At 42.2% G+C, this 17,770-nt stretch overlaps 1 protein-coding gene across 6 annotated transcripts in view; it reads left to right on the plus strand.

The window, feature by feature from the left end:
• ADK (adenosine kinase) overlaps positions 1-17,770 on the plus strand; it is a 315,535-nt gene that overhangs the window by 242,656 nt on the left and 55,109 nt on the right. For 5 of the 6 annotated variants that reach the window (XM_073596760.1, XM_073596764.1, XM_073596765.1 and 2 more), the window contains one exon: positions 10,747-10,917. The exons of the other annotated variant lie outside the window; for it this stretch is intronic. In XM_073596760.1, the coding sequence (XP_073452861.1) occupies positions 10,747-10,917 (171 nt within the window). The remainder of the gene's footprint in view (positions 1-10,746; positions 10,918-17,770) is intronic. 6 annotated transcript variants of the gene reach the window in all.

The raw sequence follows: 17,770 nt of genomic DNA on the forward strand, positions 1-17,770 counted from the left end.
GCCAACCAGAACAGTTCATCCAATATTATTCTATCAGACATGCACAGAATTTTTTTTCGTACGATGCCAGATTTTCGTTTAACCACTTGCCGACCGCCTCACGCTGATATACGTCAGCAGAATGGCACGGGCAGGCAGAATCACGTACCCATACGTGATCTGCCTCCCCCCCCCCCCCCCCCCCCCCCCCCGGTGCCGAGGCGGTCGGCTTTGGTCTGGGAGCGTTCAGTGATGAGGGGGAGGCCATCCATTCGTGCCCCCCCCCCTCGCGATCGCTCCCAGCCAATGAGAATCCTCCCCTGCCTGTGTGTAGTACCACACAGGCAGAGGATGTGATGTCATCTCTCCTTGGCTCGGCAGTTTCCGTTCCGGCGCCGAGGAGAGAAGACATCTGAATGAGTTGCACAACACATACACTTACAGTAGAACATGCCAGGCATTCCAGGCATGTTTCCCCGATCACCCCCCAATCACCCCTCCCCTGTCACACTGACACCAAGCAGTTTTTTTTGTTTTTTTTTTTTTCTGATTACTGCATGGTGTCAGTTTGTGAGAGTTACTGTGGTAGGGCAGTTAGTATTAGCCCCCTTTAGTTCTAGGATACCCCCTAACCCCCCCCCCCCCAAATAAAGTTTTAACCCTTTGATCACCCCCCGTCACCAGTGTCGCTAAGCGATCATTTTTCTGATCGCTGTATTAGTGTCGCTGGTGACGCTAGTTAGGGACGTAAATATTTAGGTTCGCCGTCAGCGTTTTATAGCGACAGGGACCCCCATATACTACCTAATAAAGGTTTTAACCCCTTGATTGCCCCCTAGTTAACCCTTTCACCACTGATCACCGTATAACTGTTACGGGTGACGCTGGTTAGTTCGTTTATTTTTTATAGTGTCGGGGCACCCGCCATTTATTATCGAATAAAGGTTTAGCCCCCTGATCACCCGGCGGTGATATGCGTCTCCCCAGGCAGCGTCAGATTAGCGCCAGTACCGCTAACACCCACGCACGCAGCATACGCCTCCCTTAGTGGTATAGTATCTGTACGGATCAATATCTGATCTGATCAGATCTATACTAGCGTCCCCAGCAGTTTAGGGTTCCCAAAAATGCAGTGTTAGCGGGATCAGCCCAGATACCTGCTAGCACCTGCGTTTTGCCCCTCCGCCCGGCCCAGCCCACCCCACCCAAGTGCAGTATCGATCGATCACTGACACTTACAAAACACTAGACGCATAACTGCAGCGTTCGCAGAGTCAGGCCTGATCCCTGCGACCGCTAACAGTTTTTTTTTTTAGCGTTTTGGTGAACTGGCAAGCACCAGCCCCAGGCAGCGTCAGGTTAGTGCCAGTAGCGCTAACACCCACGCACGCACCGTACACCTCCCTTAGTGGTATAGTATCTGAACGGATCAATATCTGATCCGATCAGATCTATACTAGCGTCCCCAGCAGTTTAGGTTTCCCAAAAACGCAGTGTTAGCGGGATCAGCCCAGATACCTGCTAGCACCTGCGTTTTGCCCCTCCGCCAGCCCAGCCCACCCAAGTGCAGTATTGATTGATCACTGTCACTTACAAAACACTAAACACATAACTGCAGCGTTCGCAGAGTCAGGCCTGATCCCTGCGATCGCTAACAGTTTTTTTTGGTAGCGTTTTGGTCAACTGGCAAGCATTCCTGCTGCATTCGCAATCCTAATTGGGAACCCACCACTTCTGCAGCGCCCGTACTTCCCCCATTCACATCCCCAACCAAATGCAGTCGGCTGCATGAGAGTCATTTTCTTTGTCCTCCCGAGTACCCCTACCCAACGAACCCCCACAAAAAAGATGTTGTGTCTGCAGCAAGCGCGGATATAGGCGTGATACCCGCTATTATTGTCTCTCCTGTCCTGACAATCCTGGTATTTGCATTGGTGAATGTTTTGAACGCTACCATACACTAGTTGAGTATTAGCGTAGGGTACAGCATTGCACAGACTAGGCACACTTTCACAGGGTCTCCCAAGATGCCATCGCATTTTGAGAGACCCGAACCTGGAACCGGTTACAGTTATAAAAGTTAGTTACAAAAATAAGTAAAAAAAAAACACAAACAAAAATATAAAGGAAAAAAAAAAAAATAGTTGTCGTTTTATTGTTCTCTCTCTCTATTCTCTCTCTGTTGTTCTGCTCTTTTTTACTGTATTCTATTCTGCAATGTTTTATTGTTATTATGTTTTATCATGTTTGCTTTTTAGGTATGCAATTTTTTTATACTTTACCGTTTACTGTGCTTTATTGTTAACCATTTTTTTGTCTTCGGGTACGCCATTCACTACTTTGAGTGGTTATACCAGAATGATGCCTGCAGGTTTAGGTATCATCTTGGTATCATTCTTTTCAGCCAGCGGTCGGCTTTCATGTAAAAGCAATCCTAGCGGCTAATTAGCCTCTAGACTGCTTTTACAAGCAGTGGGAGGGAATCTCTATGGCCTAAGAAACCGGAAGCTACGAGCATTTTATGACTTAGATTTCGCCGGATGTAAACAGCGCCATTGGGAAATTGGGGAAGCATTTTATCACACCGATCTTGGTGTGGTCAGATGCTTTGAGGGCAGAGGAGAAATCTAGGGTCTAATAGACCCCAATTTTTTAAAAAAAGAGTACCTGTCACTACCTATTGCTGTCATAGGGGATATTTACATTCCCTGAGATAACAATAAAAATGATTTAAAAAAAAAAAAAAAAAAATGAAAGGAACAGTCGCAAGCGTCGGTCTGGCGTCAAATGTAAACAGCAATTGCACCATGCATGTGAGGTATCGCCGCGAAGGTCAGATCGAGGGCAGTAATTTTAGCAGTAGACCTCCTCTGTAAATTTAAAGTGGTAACCTGTAAAGGCTTTTAAAAATGTATTAATTTTGTTGCCACTGCACGTTTGTGCGCAATTTTAAAGCATGTCGTGTTTGGTATCCATGTACTCGGCCTAAGATCATCTTTTTTATTTCATCAAACATTTGGGCAATATAGTGTGTTTTAGTGCATTAAAATTTTAGAAAGTGTGTTTTTTTTTTTTTTTTCCCCAAAAAATGCGTTTGAAAAATCGCTGCGCAAATACTGGGTGAAAAAAAAAAAAATGAAACGCCCACCATTTTAATCTGTAGGGCATTTGCTTTAAAAAAATATATAATGTTTGGGGGTTCAAAGTAATTTTCTTGCAAAAAAAAAAAAATGTTTTCATGTAATCAAAAAGTGTCAGAAAGGGCTTTGTCTTCAAGTGGTTAGAAGAGTGGGTGATGTGTGACATAAGCTTCTAAATGTTGTGCATAAAATGCCAGGACAGTTCAAAACCCCCCCAAATGACCCCATTTTTGGTAAGTAGACACCCCAAGCTATTTGCTGAGAGGCATGTCGAGTCCATGGAATATTTTATATTGTGACACAAGTTGCGGGAAAGAGACAATTTTTTTTTTGCACAAAGTTGTCACTAATTATATATTGCTCAAACATGCCATGGGAATATGTGAAATTACACCCCAAAATACATTCTGTTGCTTCTTCCGAATACGGGGATACAAATGTGTGAGACTTTTTGGGAGCCTAGCCGCACACGGGACCCTGAAAAACAAGCACCGCCTTCAGGCTTTCTAAGGGCGTAAATTTTTGATTTCACTCTTCACTGCCTATCAGTTTCGGAGGCCATGGAATGCCCAGGTGGCAAATGACCCCATTTTGGAAAGTAGACACCCCAAGCTATTTGCTGAGAGGTATAGTGAGTATTTTGCAGACCTCACTTTTTGTCACAAAGTTTTGAAAAAAGTAAAAAAAAAAAATGTTTCTGGTCTTTCTTCATGTTCAAAAACAAATGAGCTGCAAAATACTCACCATGCCTCTCGGCAAATAGCTTGGGGTGTCTACTTTCCAAAATGGGGTCATTTGGGGGGGGGGGGGGGGGTTGTGCCACCTGGGCATTCCATGGCCTCCGAAACTGTGATAGGCAGTGAAGAGTGAAATCAAAAATTACACCCTTAGAAATCCTGAAGGCGGTGATTGGTTTTCGGGGCCCCGTACGCGGCTAGGCTCACAAAAAGTCCCACACATGTGGTATCCCCATACTCAGGAGAAGCAACTGAATATATTTTGGGGTGCAATTCCACATATGCCCATGGCCTGTGTGAGCAATATATCATTTAGTGACACCTTTTTGTAATTTTTTTTTTTTTTGTCATTATTCAATCACTTGGGACAAAAAAAATGAATATTCAATGGGCTCAACATGCCTCTCAGCAATTTCCTTGGAGTGTCTACTTTCCAAAATGGGGTCATTTGTGGGGGGTTTGTACTGCCCTGCCATTTTAGCACCTCAAGAAATGACATAGGCAGTCATAAATTAAAGGCTGTGTAAATTCCAGAAAATGTACCCTAGTTTGTAGACGCTATAACTTTTGCGCAAACCAATAAATATACACTTATTGACATTTTTTTTACCAAAGACATGTGGTCGAATACATTTTGGCCTAAATGTATGACTAAAATTGAGTTTATTGGATTTTTTTTTATAACAAAAAGTAGAAAATATCATTTTTTTTCAAAATTTTTGGTCTTTTTCCGTGTATAGCGCAAAACATAAAAACGGCAGAGGTGATCAAATACCATCAAAAGAAAGCTCTATTTGTGGGAAGAAAAGGACGCAAATTTTGTTTGGGTACAGCATTGCATGACCGCGCAATTAGCAGTTAAAGCGACGCAGTGCCAAATTGTAAAAAGTGCTCTGGTCAGGAAGGGGGTAAATCCTTCCGGGGCTGAAGTGGTTAAGCAGTACAGCTGTCGTTCGAAAATGCAATACAAATGCATTACAACACATGACATCACTTCTGAATTTTTATTCTGTCATACGGGAATTTTCGTGACTTTAGTAAAGTCATCAGATTCAACGTCAGATTAGCATGCAAAAAAAAAACTGTGTACGGGGCATTACAGTAATTTAGTTAACCTGTGCTTATAGTGATATTAAAGTTTTTATAAATGAGATGCCAATAACAGGGCTTACACTGGCTATTTTTCCTCTTCTGAGCTTTCTTTTTATCCAGCTGCACTGCCAGACTCCCTGTCCCTTTGGAAACTGGCAAGGATGCTCCTGTTTGAAACTATGATGAAACGTGCAACTGTTCACAGCGCCGCACGCTCAAACAGAGCCAGAAGAACACAGAGACAAAGCCACACCTCCCCTCCTCAACAGTGGTGATGGACAGCAGCTCCCAAGCTGTCCATCACCACTGTGGAGGACGAGGTGTGGCTTTATCTCTGTTTCCATCTCCTGCTGTTGTGTGTGTGTGTGTGTGTGTGTGTGTGTGTGTGGCATTGTGAACAGCTGCATGTAACATTGTCGGGAGCGTGCACGTAGAGGAAACTCCTACTGGACTTTGTCCTGGCATGTACAGAGGTCACTAAAATAATAGGAACCTGGCAGCGCAGCCATGAGAGTGTTTGAGACATAAGCTTAGAGAAGAGGATAAAAAACAGCATGTGCATGTAACTTCTGTTAGTGTCATTTTCTTTAATGAGATGCTAAGTTAATGTAACAAAGCTTGGCTTAGCCTGGGCTTTCAATGCAAACTTGACCTATTACGACCTAGCCTGCAATGATTCTGAAAAGCATTTTTGTAGTTCATTGGCTGATTTAAATATCGATGACAGCCCGGTTTATAAACCATACCTCCTGTAAATATTCGTTTCACTTGTTATATAAATGTATCTGCATTCCCTGCAGCAGATTTCAGCATTGCTATTTGGCCAGTGAAAGTAAGAAGGAGATAATAATAAATAGGCCTACCTCTAGTGCTGTCACAATTTTTCACAGCAAAGTAATATTTTCATGGCTTCTGGTTTCCATGAAATCTGTCACCTCTGTGAAAAATATACAGCCTTAATCATCAGATAATATCCCCCTTGGGGCTGTACAGATCATTTCTGAGCTCCGTTTTCTGCTCATTCGTACACTTCCATATACAGCCACATAACCATATCTAGAAGCATTATTCTGCCTCTGCACTTTTCATATGTATAGTGTATATGATCAGTTTTACAGCCCATTGTCATTTACTTGTTCTATTCTGCTCTTCATCTTAGCTGGCTTCTAAACCTGTCACACACATTAGCATATGTGTATATTTGATTGGAAATAATTTGATCACTATGGTTTACTATGTTAAAGAAATACATAGTGTTTACTTTTTTGTTATTTTTTCTTGTCAGGTAAATTCGAAATATTCTATATGAATGTTTCATATTTACATTTTCAGGTAGCTGGTGTATTTCCAGGCCTACTCTTACCAAGCTCAATAATTGAAGCTAGAATCGGAGTCTAGGAAATGACTCATTATAAATGGGAAAGTAATATGCTCTATGATCACCCACAATACTTTGTGAATCCCACTGATTAAACAAAAATTGTGCGTTCTGGCATTGTATGGAAAAAAAATTTGTTCATGTCCAATAGAATAATATCAGATGAACTGCCATGATCGGCTCTCAAAAGCTCTGTACTAAGGATCCGATTATTGTACGATCACTCCAAAAGCGGTATTTTTTCGTACTATTTTCTGATCGTTTGTACGGGGCTTTAGGAACAGTGTTGATTTTTATATGAAGATTCACTGGGTGAACAGTTTAAAGTGATTGTAAAGTCTCATGTTGTTTTTTATTCTGAAAGAAAAAACAGTTTTGCTTACCTGCCGGTGATCCTCTTCTTGGGTCCCTGCTGGTGCTCCTAGCTCCTCCCTCCACCAAGTGCCCTCATAGCAAGCCACTTGCTAAGGGGGCACTAGTGCGTGCTTGCTACCGAGTCCTGCCCCCCGCCTCACTGGCTGTAATTGGAAGCAGCGGGAGCCAATGGCTCCCACTGCTGTGTCTAAACCAGTAAGGAGGGAAAGAGCTGCGGGGGGAGCTGCATGCAAAGAATGCAGTAAGGTAGAAAAAAACCTCCTTCTTTTAAACCACTTTTAAAGTCGATGTAAACCCTCCATATACCTAGTGAAGTGAACGGCCTCCGATGATACACAGGGATGAAACAAATCCTCCATCATAAGTTGTACATGTATATCTGTTGTCTTCATCTTTATATACTGTTTAGTAAGTGCACGTCCTAGAATTTTCTCTTCCTGATTCACCTGTGGGTGTGGATTCTTGCTATACGCTATGAGACAGCTGATTGGAGGAAAGGCACACACCCCTCTCCACACATGCAGAGCTTGCCTGTGACTAGTTAAGCTTTGTGCTAATCTATTTATAGCTCCCTCCCTGACGCAAACTTCAGGCTGCCATCTTGGAGACCTTGTCAGAAGTTATCAGGCTGATAACAGAAAAATGGAGCAGGGACAGCTACGGGACATAGTGCTTTGCAAAGAGATAACGAAATGCTGCAGATATGTGCCCAGCTCAAATTTAATTAATCGGGTTTACATCCACTTTAACCACTTCCAGCCCAAGGACGTCTTTGACTTTCAGTGGTAACATCTGAATGATGCCTGCAGCATCAAAATCTTCTTTTTCAGCCGGCGATTCTGTGCACAGTAAGAACGATTATAGGGGCAGTTCAGCCGTTTGCTCATTCTTTTTTGTTTATTTTTTTGATCTGCTGCTTTCCAGCTTGGAGGAGAGATGTGGGGTCTTGGCACTGCAAAGTCTCAAGAAAAATAAGCCCTCATGTACACTGCTGCTGGTAAACAAATGTTTAGAAGTAGTTGGGCATTTTTTTCAACTGCTCCTGAACTCTCCTCTGTTATCTTATCAGTACATGTACACAGGGTCATTTATAGTCCTTTCTAGGCAGTTGAGTTTAGAGGCTTTTTTTTGGAACCCAACAAAAATGTGTTCAGAAGCTGTGTTTTAAAGGTATTTCACGTGCTAAGTGCCGGTTCACACTGGTGCGATGCCAAACATCGCACAGACATCGCATGTAATTCGCAGCGCACTGCCGTTCACATTACATGCGATGTCTGTCTGTGTGGTGCGATATCAGCCATAGAGGTAGTATGGCTGATACCGCACCGCATTCGGTGCAAACACGAACAGGACCCTTTTTTCTGTTCGGACCAGAATCAGATCGCATGTGTGTTCACACATATGCGATCCGATTCATGTCCGAACTGTCAGTTCGCAGTGCGATATGCAAGCTGAACTGGGGGTGTTGTTAACAATGTATTGACACTCCCCAGCAATTCGCATATGGCAGTGTGAACTGACATGCGATGCAGGAACACGCAGTGGATTCGCAGTGTTCTCGCATCGCACCATTGTGAACCGGCACTAAACGTGGTAACTCTCATTTAGCCGCATTTTGTTTACAGGCGTTTTCCATTTTGGCTATTTTGAATAAAGAAAAAGTTTTATTTTTCAAACGCTTCTAAACGCAAATGCGGCATGTAAACGCGGCAAAACAGACATTTTAAACGTGGGTTACTATCTGTCAAGTTAAATCATTCAAAAGAGGTTGTAAAAACATCCCGTGTACATTAAGCCTTAGTAGTCAGAAAATTAGATGCAAAATGTATGCTCCGTGAAAGTCCAAAGGTGCTGCTTGGATTTTGGACCCCTCTGTGTCTGGGCTATGAAAGTCTCACACGTGGTATCCCCCATGCTCAGGAGGAATAACAGAATGTGTTTTGGGGTTTCGTTGTAAGTATGCCTATGCTGTTAGAGAAATACATTCAAATGAAAATTTTTTGAAAGAAAAAACAACCTTTAATTTTTTTCATTTTTCAAGAGAAATGTAAAAGCTGTAATGCAGCACTATTTGCATTTTAATTTCCCTTCTTTATTAAGCTCAATATAATAGTCATTGTTGTGCAGACTGTGGTCTGGATGACAGGTCCGTCTTTGCTTACTGTGCGGAGATGGACAGAGCCCCGCTCTCCTCTATTTCCTAGTGGGAATGGTGGCGGAAGCACCCGATAGCTGATTGAAAAATCGCCTCAGGTGAGGACACTGCTAGATTTCTGGACAGGAAAGTATCCTAATATTAAAAGTCAGCAGCTACAGTATTTGTAGCTGCTGACTTTATTTTTTTCTAAAGGAGCCTAGAGCTCTTCTTTAAAGATTTAGGGTGAAAACTTCTTTCATAGATACAGTACAGTGAATAGACATTGTCACACTAGGACAGAAAGTGTGTTACTCATGGGATTGCCAGGTAAAAATAAAGTTAACCTGGAAAAAAAACTAGTGCTGGCCCACCGAAGGACTGGTGAACTTGTAATACTTTTGTACATGTGATTTTTTTATTTTTAATAAATTGGCAAATATTTCAAACAAACTTCTTTTACGTTGTCATTATGGAGTATGGTTTGTAGAAATTTGAAGAAAAGAATTAATTTAATCCATTTTGGAATAAGGCTGTAACGTAACAAAATGTGGAAAAAGTGAAGCGCTTTGAATACTTTCCAGATGCACTGTAAATTTACAGATTTCAAGATTGTTCAGAGAAATTGATGAAGGCTGGAAATAATTTAAATAGAATCTGTAAATGAATACAGTTCACATTATGACTGGGCACTTTTTAACCACTTGCTGCTACAGGGCAGCAGCTCTGCACAGAATTACGTGTATATAAACTTGATTCTGCAGGGGATGCGTGCAGCAGAAACCCATCTGTGGGTGCCGAGCACTCATTGTCGTCCAGCACCCGCAGATCGACGGTGAACAACACAGAACTGGGATCTGCCTATGTAAACAAAGCAGATCGCCGTTCTGACAGGGGAAGGGATGTGTTACTGTAAATTAGATGTTTAAATTGTATTGGATATGTTTTACAGCAAAAAGTAAAAAATATAGTTATCTTTTTTCTTTTCAAAATTGTCAGTGTTTTTGTTTATAGTGCACAAAATAAAAATGCAATGGTGAGCAAATACCACCAAAGGTAAGCTCTATTTGTGGGGGAAAAAATTACATAAACTTGAATTAGACATTTATTGCATGACCGTGCAATTGTCCGATAATGCAGTGGCGTATCGCAAAAAATGGCCTGTTCATGAAGGAGGGTAAATCTTCCAGAGGTCAAGTCGTTTTCCCCAATGGGACACAGACCTCCCCAAAATAAACTGATAGATTTTTACCCATTCCTACTCCATACAAAAAAAAGCTTTGGTTATACATACACTTAAAGGTGTTGTGAAAGCCTTCTTAGGCAGGCAATATTGGGAAATCTTCAAGGTAACTGGAGATAACTGGTTCCTTCAAGACCAGCAGAGAGATCATGTCTAAGATTTTAATCTCGCCACATAGCTTTTGTGGCAAGAGTGGTGTGCTAAAATTCCTCTCGATGTTTAGTCTGGTCCATTGAAACCTAACCTCCAGACAGCCTCCTCTACAAAGTACTCGAGTCTAGGGAATCTGTACTGTCTACATTTACAAACACTGATCATTTATAAATGTTATGTGAAATCAATCAAAAACACATTGTGTTCTCTAGAACACTGCTTTTGTCCTAATATTACAAATAGGGCAGTCTGCGGAGAAATGAAAGTTCTTTCCCTCTTTGGCAGGGCTGCTTTGTAAAAAATGTTTCTAGCGTTTAGTCACTACACGTGAGCTGCTTCACAAACTATCTAAATAGAGCTCTGTTGAGATGTTGGAGTTTGAATGTGCCATTCAAAAGAAGCTACTGTGTTTGCATTGTTCAAGGACATTAAACAATTGCATGGTGGTAAAGAAGAACAAATAAAAATATGCTTTTTATCATTCTAACCGTGCTGCATTTATTTAAAATTTTCAGGGTTTCTTCCTTACCGTCTCTCCTGAGGCCATCCTTAAAGTTGCCACACAGTCATCTGAAAACAACAAGCTCTTCTGCATGAACCTTTCGGCACCCTTCATCAGTCAGTTCTTTAAGGAGCCCCTCATGAAAGTCATGCCTTATGTGGACATCCTTTTTGGGAATGAAACGGTGAGAAAGTTAAAATACCACATTTTTTGGAGGTTGGGTTTAATACTTTTGATCCCAAAGATGTTCATGCACACCTTTTAGTCCTCATGCACACATGCCATTATAAAAAAAATGAGTTGCAATGCCTCTACCAACGCCAGGAAAAGCCACTGTAAAAACGTGTTTTTAGTTGCTTTTTGCATTGGCGTTAATGCCTGTTTAGCTGCGCTAGCTTTTACCCTTATCCTAGCATACGGCCTGGCAGGGAAGGGGGGGGTGTTTTGGGGTGGGGGGACGTCTCTTCTGATTTTCTTCTCCCCCTCTCCAGTTCTCTCTCCGCTGATGTCTTCTCTCTCAGAGGTTCTCTGCTTCTGCTGGGTCTCCTCCCTTCGCTGTCTTCTCCCTCTTCCTCCGGTGTTCTCTAAATGCTCTCTCCTGGTGTAATGCTAGGTCCGCCGTGTGCCATTACTTATAAAGACATGAGGCGGAGCCAACCGGTGACATCTTCCGGAGGCCCTATCCCCTTGTGCCATCACTGCCCGGTGCATGATGGGGTGGTGACATCACCAGTGGAAGAACAAAGGGAGAAGACAGCACAGAGAGGAGACCCAGCAGAAGACCGAGGAGAGGAGGAGAAGCGGAGGATGAAGACATCGCCAGAGGGAGAAGAAATTGGGAGAGACGCCGGAGCTGCCTTAATAAAATACTTTAAAAACCTGTGTACTGTTTTCAGCCTTGACAATTTTTTGGGGGGGGCAGAATGGGTACAATGTACCCCATACTCATTTACATAGGGTGGGGGGCCAGGATCTGGGGGCCCCCTTGTTAAAGGGGGCTTCCAGAATCCGATAAGCCCCCCGCAGACTCCGACAACCACCGGCCAGGGTTGTCGGGAAGAGGCCCTTGTTCCCATTAACATTTTATTTATTACCATTTTGGCAAAGGGGTTATTTTTCAAGATCCTTAGCATGCAAGCCGCGCATGAAAGAGGCATGAGAAACGCCTGACAAGGCTTAATGCGGCTGTATCCAGCTTTAAGCCACTTTTACCAGCATCAGGCGTTTTTACAGCTTTAACGCCGCACGTCAGAACGTGTGTTACACAACACAAGTGCTAATTTTAAGTAAAAGCTACACTTAAGCTAGTTATTAGGGCACACAAACACGACGTTTTGCCAATTTTTGCTACAATAAAAGATGAGGTTGCACTAACTACTGTATATAAATACCAATATAAGTTTATTAAATTGTGCATGCCCATGAAACTTCTCTACCCCAAATTTTTTATAGACAATGCTTTGAAAGTCCTTACAGGCCATCAATTTGGAGTTTAGTGTGAATCATGGCCCTAGAATTCTTGCTCACTCTGGTTTGCACAGTAATATGTACCATGTATAGCACAGTAGATGTTTTCATATATAGATGCCCCAAATGTGGGTGTTTTACATTTGTGTGCGGGGGCTCCCACACTACTGCGGGTCCTTGGACATGATTTTGCCAAATTTACATGCTACAGCAGCTGGGAGTGTGTGTAAAATCACCTGCTGCTGAAAATGTATGCCATACATCTGTATCGGCAGAAGGGTTAAAGGCCCGTTCACACTGTTGCACTTTTCTGCCGTTTATTTTGAAAAGTCACCCTTTGCAGCACATGGTATCTTACTACCATGTGTTGTAGAGATCCTTAATATATAAAAATGCTGCAGGTATGATTTTTAGGTCCATTGTGGTACATTAGGAAGCCCAATGGAGCGACTGCATGAATACAGTGCATGTTAACATGGAACATAATAGCATGCTGCGATGGAACTGACTGATATGAGTTGGCCCTAAATGTTAAGTTCACCCAAAATTTATATATCAATGAATAAATGGTGGTTGTTAGGATAAGCTGCCCTCTGGTTTCTTTATCTCTTTAGGATCTCTAGTGATTAGATGCGCCCATCTGTTACTGCTCAGTGTTTGCATCCCACCAGTCATGTTGGAATAGTAAAGGGCCATCCCCAAACTGAAATTGTCTTGGTATGCTGATGCCTTTTTAAGAGCTCCCTTCACTGGAACTAAGGGGCCAAGCCTGACCCCTGAAAAACAACCCACACTGTGTATGTTTTTTTTTTTTTTTCTGTGCAAAATTTTAGGCAGATGTGAAAAAAAATGCTGTAAATTAAGAATGCTTTCAAAAGTAGAAGTGTTAATAGTTTCATTTTATCAATTACCAGCATAATAAATGAACAGAAGAGAAATCTGGTTTATTTGGTGTGACTTCACTTTGCCTTTAAAACTACAAAAGTTCTTCTAGGTATCCACTAAGCCACCGCCCACCGTCATATGAGGGCGGGACGAGGCTTCTCTTATTCTGGGCGGACGTCATATGACGTGATCGCCCTCCCGAGCGAGCTGCTGCGTCGCTCGGGACCCGGTGCACGTGCCCGGTGGCGTCCGCTGGGCACCCGCGATTGCCGGGTAACAGAGCAGGACCATGGCTCTGTGCATGTAAACACAGATCCACGTCCTGTCAGAGAGGAGAGGAGACCAATGGTGTGTCCCTTGTACATAGGGACACCGATCGGTCACCTCCCCCAGTCAGTCCCCTCCCCCCACAGTTAGAATCACCTCCCTAGGTCATACATTAACCCCTCGATCGCCCCCTAGTGGTTAACCCCTTCCCTGCCAGTCACATTTACACAGTTAATCAATGCAATTTTATAGCACGGATCGCTGTATAAATGTGAATGGTCCCAAAAATGTGTCAAAAGTGTCCGATATGTCCGCCGCAATATCGCAGTCACAATAAAAAAAAAAAATGGATATTTATTATACCAAAAAGTAAAAAATATTGTGTTTTTTCAAAATTGTCCCTCTTCTTTTGTTTATAGCGCAATAAATAAAAACCGCAGAGGTGATCAAATACCACCAAAAAAAAGCTCTATTTGTGAGGAAAAAATGATAAAAATTTAATTAGGGTGCAGTGTAGCATGACCGCGCAATTGTCATTCAAAGGGCGACAGCGCTGAAAACTGAAAAATGGCTTGGGCAGGAAGGGGGTGAAAGTGCCCTGTATTGAGGTGGGTATACTTGCACACAGTTTTTACAGGAATTCTGCAGTTAGGTTGTTCCAGACATCTTGGAAAACTAACCACAGATCTTCTGTGGCTGTAGGCACATTCAAATCCTTCTTCCTCTTCATGTAATCACAGACAGACTCAATAATGTTTGAGATCAGGGCTCTATGGGGGCCAAACCATCACTTCCAGAACTACTTGTTCTTTACGCTGAAGATAGTTCTTAAAGACATTGGCTGTATGTTTGGGGTCGTTGTCCTGCTGCAAAATAAATTTGGGGCCAATCACACACCTCCCTGATGGAATGCATGATGGATAAGTATCTGCCTGTTTTTCTCAGCATTAAGGACGCCATTGATCCTGACCAAATCTCCAACTCCATTTGCAGAGATGCAGCCCCAAACTTGTAAAGAACCTACGCCATGCTTCACTGTTGCCTGCAGACACTCATTATTGTATCGCTCTCCAGCCCTTCGGCAAACAAACTGCTTCCTGCTATGATGAAATATTTAAAAATTTTACTCACCTGATGCCATTTTTTTGCACCCCAGTTCCTATGTTTTCGTGCATAGTTGAGTCTCCTAGCCTTGTTTCCACATCAGATGTATGGCTTTTAGGCTGCAATTCTTCCATGAAGGCAACTACTTGTCAGACTTCTCTGGACAGTAGATGGGTGTACCTGGACACCACTGGTTTCTGCCAGTTCTGTGCTGATGGCACTGCTGGATGTGGTGTCTTTCATCTGCTGCATTAGGATTCCTTGCCCAACCATTGTGACTACAGTCCTTAAAGTGGCCCATTTTATTGTGCTTCTTCAAAAGAGCCTTAACAGCACATCTTGAAACCATAGTCTGCTTTGAAATCTTTACCTGCAAGATAGCTTGCTGATCCCATATACCTGCTTTGTGTCGTATTGCTGTGCTCAGTCTTGCCATGGTGTATGACCTGTGACATAAAACTGTCTTCCACCACCTAGGCTTAGTAGCAGAGTTAAGTCTGGTACACACCACTAGTGTTTTTTTTTTGTTTGTTTTTTTTTGTTCAACCCAGTGAGTTAAACAAAATAACTTACTACTCTGGTCGAACATTCTTACATTTGTGCAGCTATCTCCCCTGCTTTTCTTGTGCCTTCTGACAGGGGGAAGGCCCCCCCGCCAGAACACTCCAGTCAGAGCCGGTCAGCTGCTGGTTTACAAACATGCTCATCCGACAATAGCCGGCTGGCATACACACAGGCTGAATGTCGGCCAGTTTTTTTTTTGAACCGGCCGATGTCACCTGACATTCGGCCTATGTCACCCTACATTCAGGCCAGGTGTACAAGGCTTCACTGAGTATTAACAGCTGTTTCTGTTAATGACTGTTTCAACCTACAGATGAAGTTGACGCCAATTACACGTGCTTGGTATATTTGGTTAATTACTCTATACACCTGATTCTAAAGTCCCATCTTCCCCTTACACACTGGCTGAATGTCGGGTGACATTGGCCGGTTCAATTAAAACCGGCTGACATTTGGACCGTGTAAGGCAGCTGGTCCGACAAAAGCCGGCCAAATGGAAAACCAGCAGCTTCTCCAACCGGAGCTGTCAGGTTTCTCTTTTCATGCAATCTGCTGGGTTGAACAAAAAATAACTAGTGGTGTATACCATGCTTTAGGCCAGCCATAGATAGAGCAAATTTATTTCCTGCAACTAGTGTTGACACGGTATCTCTCCTGCGGAGCCATTGTGTTCTCCCAGCAAAGGGGTGGGGGAAGCCTTTCTCACCCGGAGAACACAGTGATTATTGCTGATCAACTTTGGTACATGCAGACTCCCCATACATGGTTTGAACCTTGATTCAAACCATCTATGGCTGGCTTACTCCTACAAAATCCCTGAATTTGTGCAAGTTTACAAAGTGTGCTCACTCTGCATTTTGTAAATTGATAAAGATAAACCATTAAAATATATATTTTTGAAAGCTTTCTTTACAGCATTTCTTCACACCTACCTAAAACTTTTGCACATTACAATAAATATATGTTCGTTTGTGTGTGTATGTGTGTGTGTGTATGTATGTATGTATGTATGTATATATATATATATATATATATATATATATATATATATATATATATATATATTATACACAGTATATAGAATACCCAGATAACAAATTGTATGTTTCACATGCTAAAATGGGGAGTTGGATAGGTGAATGTGCTCCTGCTGTTCATGATGGGAACATTAGAGTCTGTCAGTCACAAGCTATAAAAGCAGAGAAAGCTTTCAAGTTCCATATAATCACCTAGTCTGCTTTTGTGTTGCAGAATCAATAATGTGTACATGTGACTATGTGAGTGAATGTGTTCTCCCTTTGCAAATAACGAGCTATAGTTAATTGTGTCAGACCCAAAGTGCCATTTTTTTTGTTGAGGTTTTCTAGTACAGCAGGATGTGATGCTTAATAGGCTACGAAATGCCATCCTATACCTGAGAACATGAAGACAGCAGCACCTCACCTGCTCATCTAACTACTTTCATGTTAAGTCACACGACAATATACCCTTTAGAATGTTGCAGTACCACAAACCACCCTTTCACTGTTTGCATCACACGATTGGCTTCAAATACCTACAATGTTTAAATAGGCCAGTATTAAGTGGTGTTGTGCCATTGTAAGCACTTGCAGGCTCGTTTAAGCCATGCCCAAATCTTGAACATCTCCAAAATCTTATCTGAAGAATACCAGTAAATATAATTATTGAGGTTTGCTTTTGTTTTTAGCAATAGTCTAAGTGCTCTCTATTTTGTTTTAAGATATGGTAACATTGCCTTCTTTTAAATTTGCATCCCTTCACACAGAATTTCAGTTACTGTAATATCAAAATGTTTTAATGAAGTATGCGCTATTACTTTTGCAGTAAATTTGTCTCCTCCGCTGTAGCAGGTCTGTGAGGCTTACTACAAAATAGCTTGTTCACTTTTCAAAAAGTTGCTATTCCAAATTGCAGCTGAGGAATACATAGTCTGGCACTTCTCAGTCTGTTGATTAAAAATGCAGCTGCTGTAAGTTCACAAGTTCAGAACCCAGCAAGTGTGTCTGAGGGACTTAATTTTCCTTGGAAGGCACACAGTAAGTGCTAATTTTCATCGGGCAGTAATTGTAATGATTCTAGAGCTGGGTAATGAGGGAAGTATCTGTTATCCCATAGGAGCAGAAGAATAAAGGCATTTCAGTTGCCTATTCCTTGTTAAATTCAATCACAAATCTAAGAGAATTGAGCCCATTTGACAACGTGCTGTTTTCCATGTTTTGTTAGCTTGATGTCATTTTATGTACAGGTATCTGAATGCATTTTAACTATTTAAGTGTTGTGTACATAACACAGCATATTAAATGAAGCTAGAAATCATAAGTCAGACAGCACAATCTAGAAGCTAGAAGAAACCATGTACTTCAAGTGGCTGGCAACAAAAAGGCTTAGTTAAAATTCTTTTAGGTGCTCTTTTTTGGTTTTTGAGGTTTACCCAGCCTTGATAAGTTTGAAATTGAGTGTGTAATGTCTAACCTACTACATCTCCATCTTATTAATTTCATCTAACTTTAAAGTGGTTGTTAACCCACTATAATATGATCATGCCATCCTCTGTTATATAGCACTATGTGCTGTTGTGGCTGCGCTGAATGAAAAAGATGCAGATTACACCGCATATCAGAGCGTCTCCCGGCGCCCACGTGACTTTTCCTCTCTGGCTGACAGTTATAGTGGGCGGGGCCAAGCACTGCCACTGACGTCAGCCAGGGAGGAGATCCGGGGAGTCATGT

This window comes from Aquarana catesbeiana, linkage group LG08 (genome assembly GCF_042186555.1).
Source record: "Aquarana catesbeiana isolate 2022-GZ linkage group LG08, ASM4218655v1, whole genome shotgun sequence".
NCBI lineage: Eukaryota > Metazoa > Chordata > Amphibia > Anura > Ranidae > Aquarana > Aquarana catesbeiana.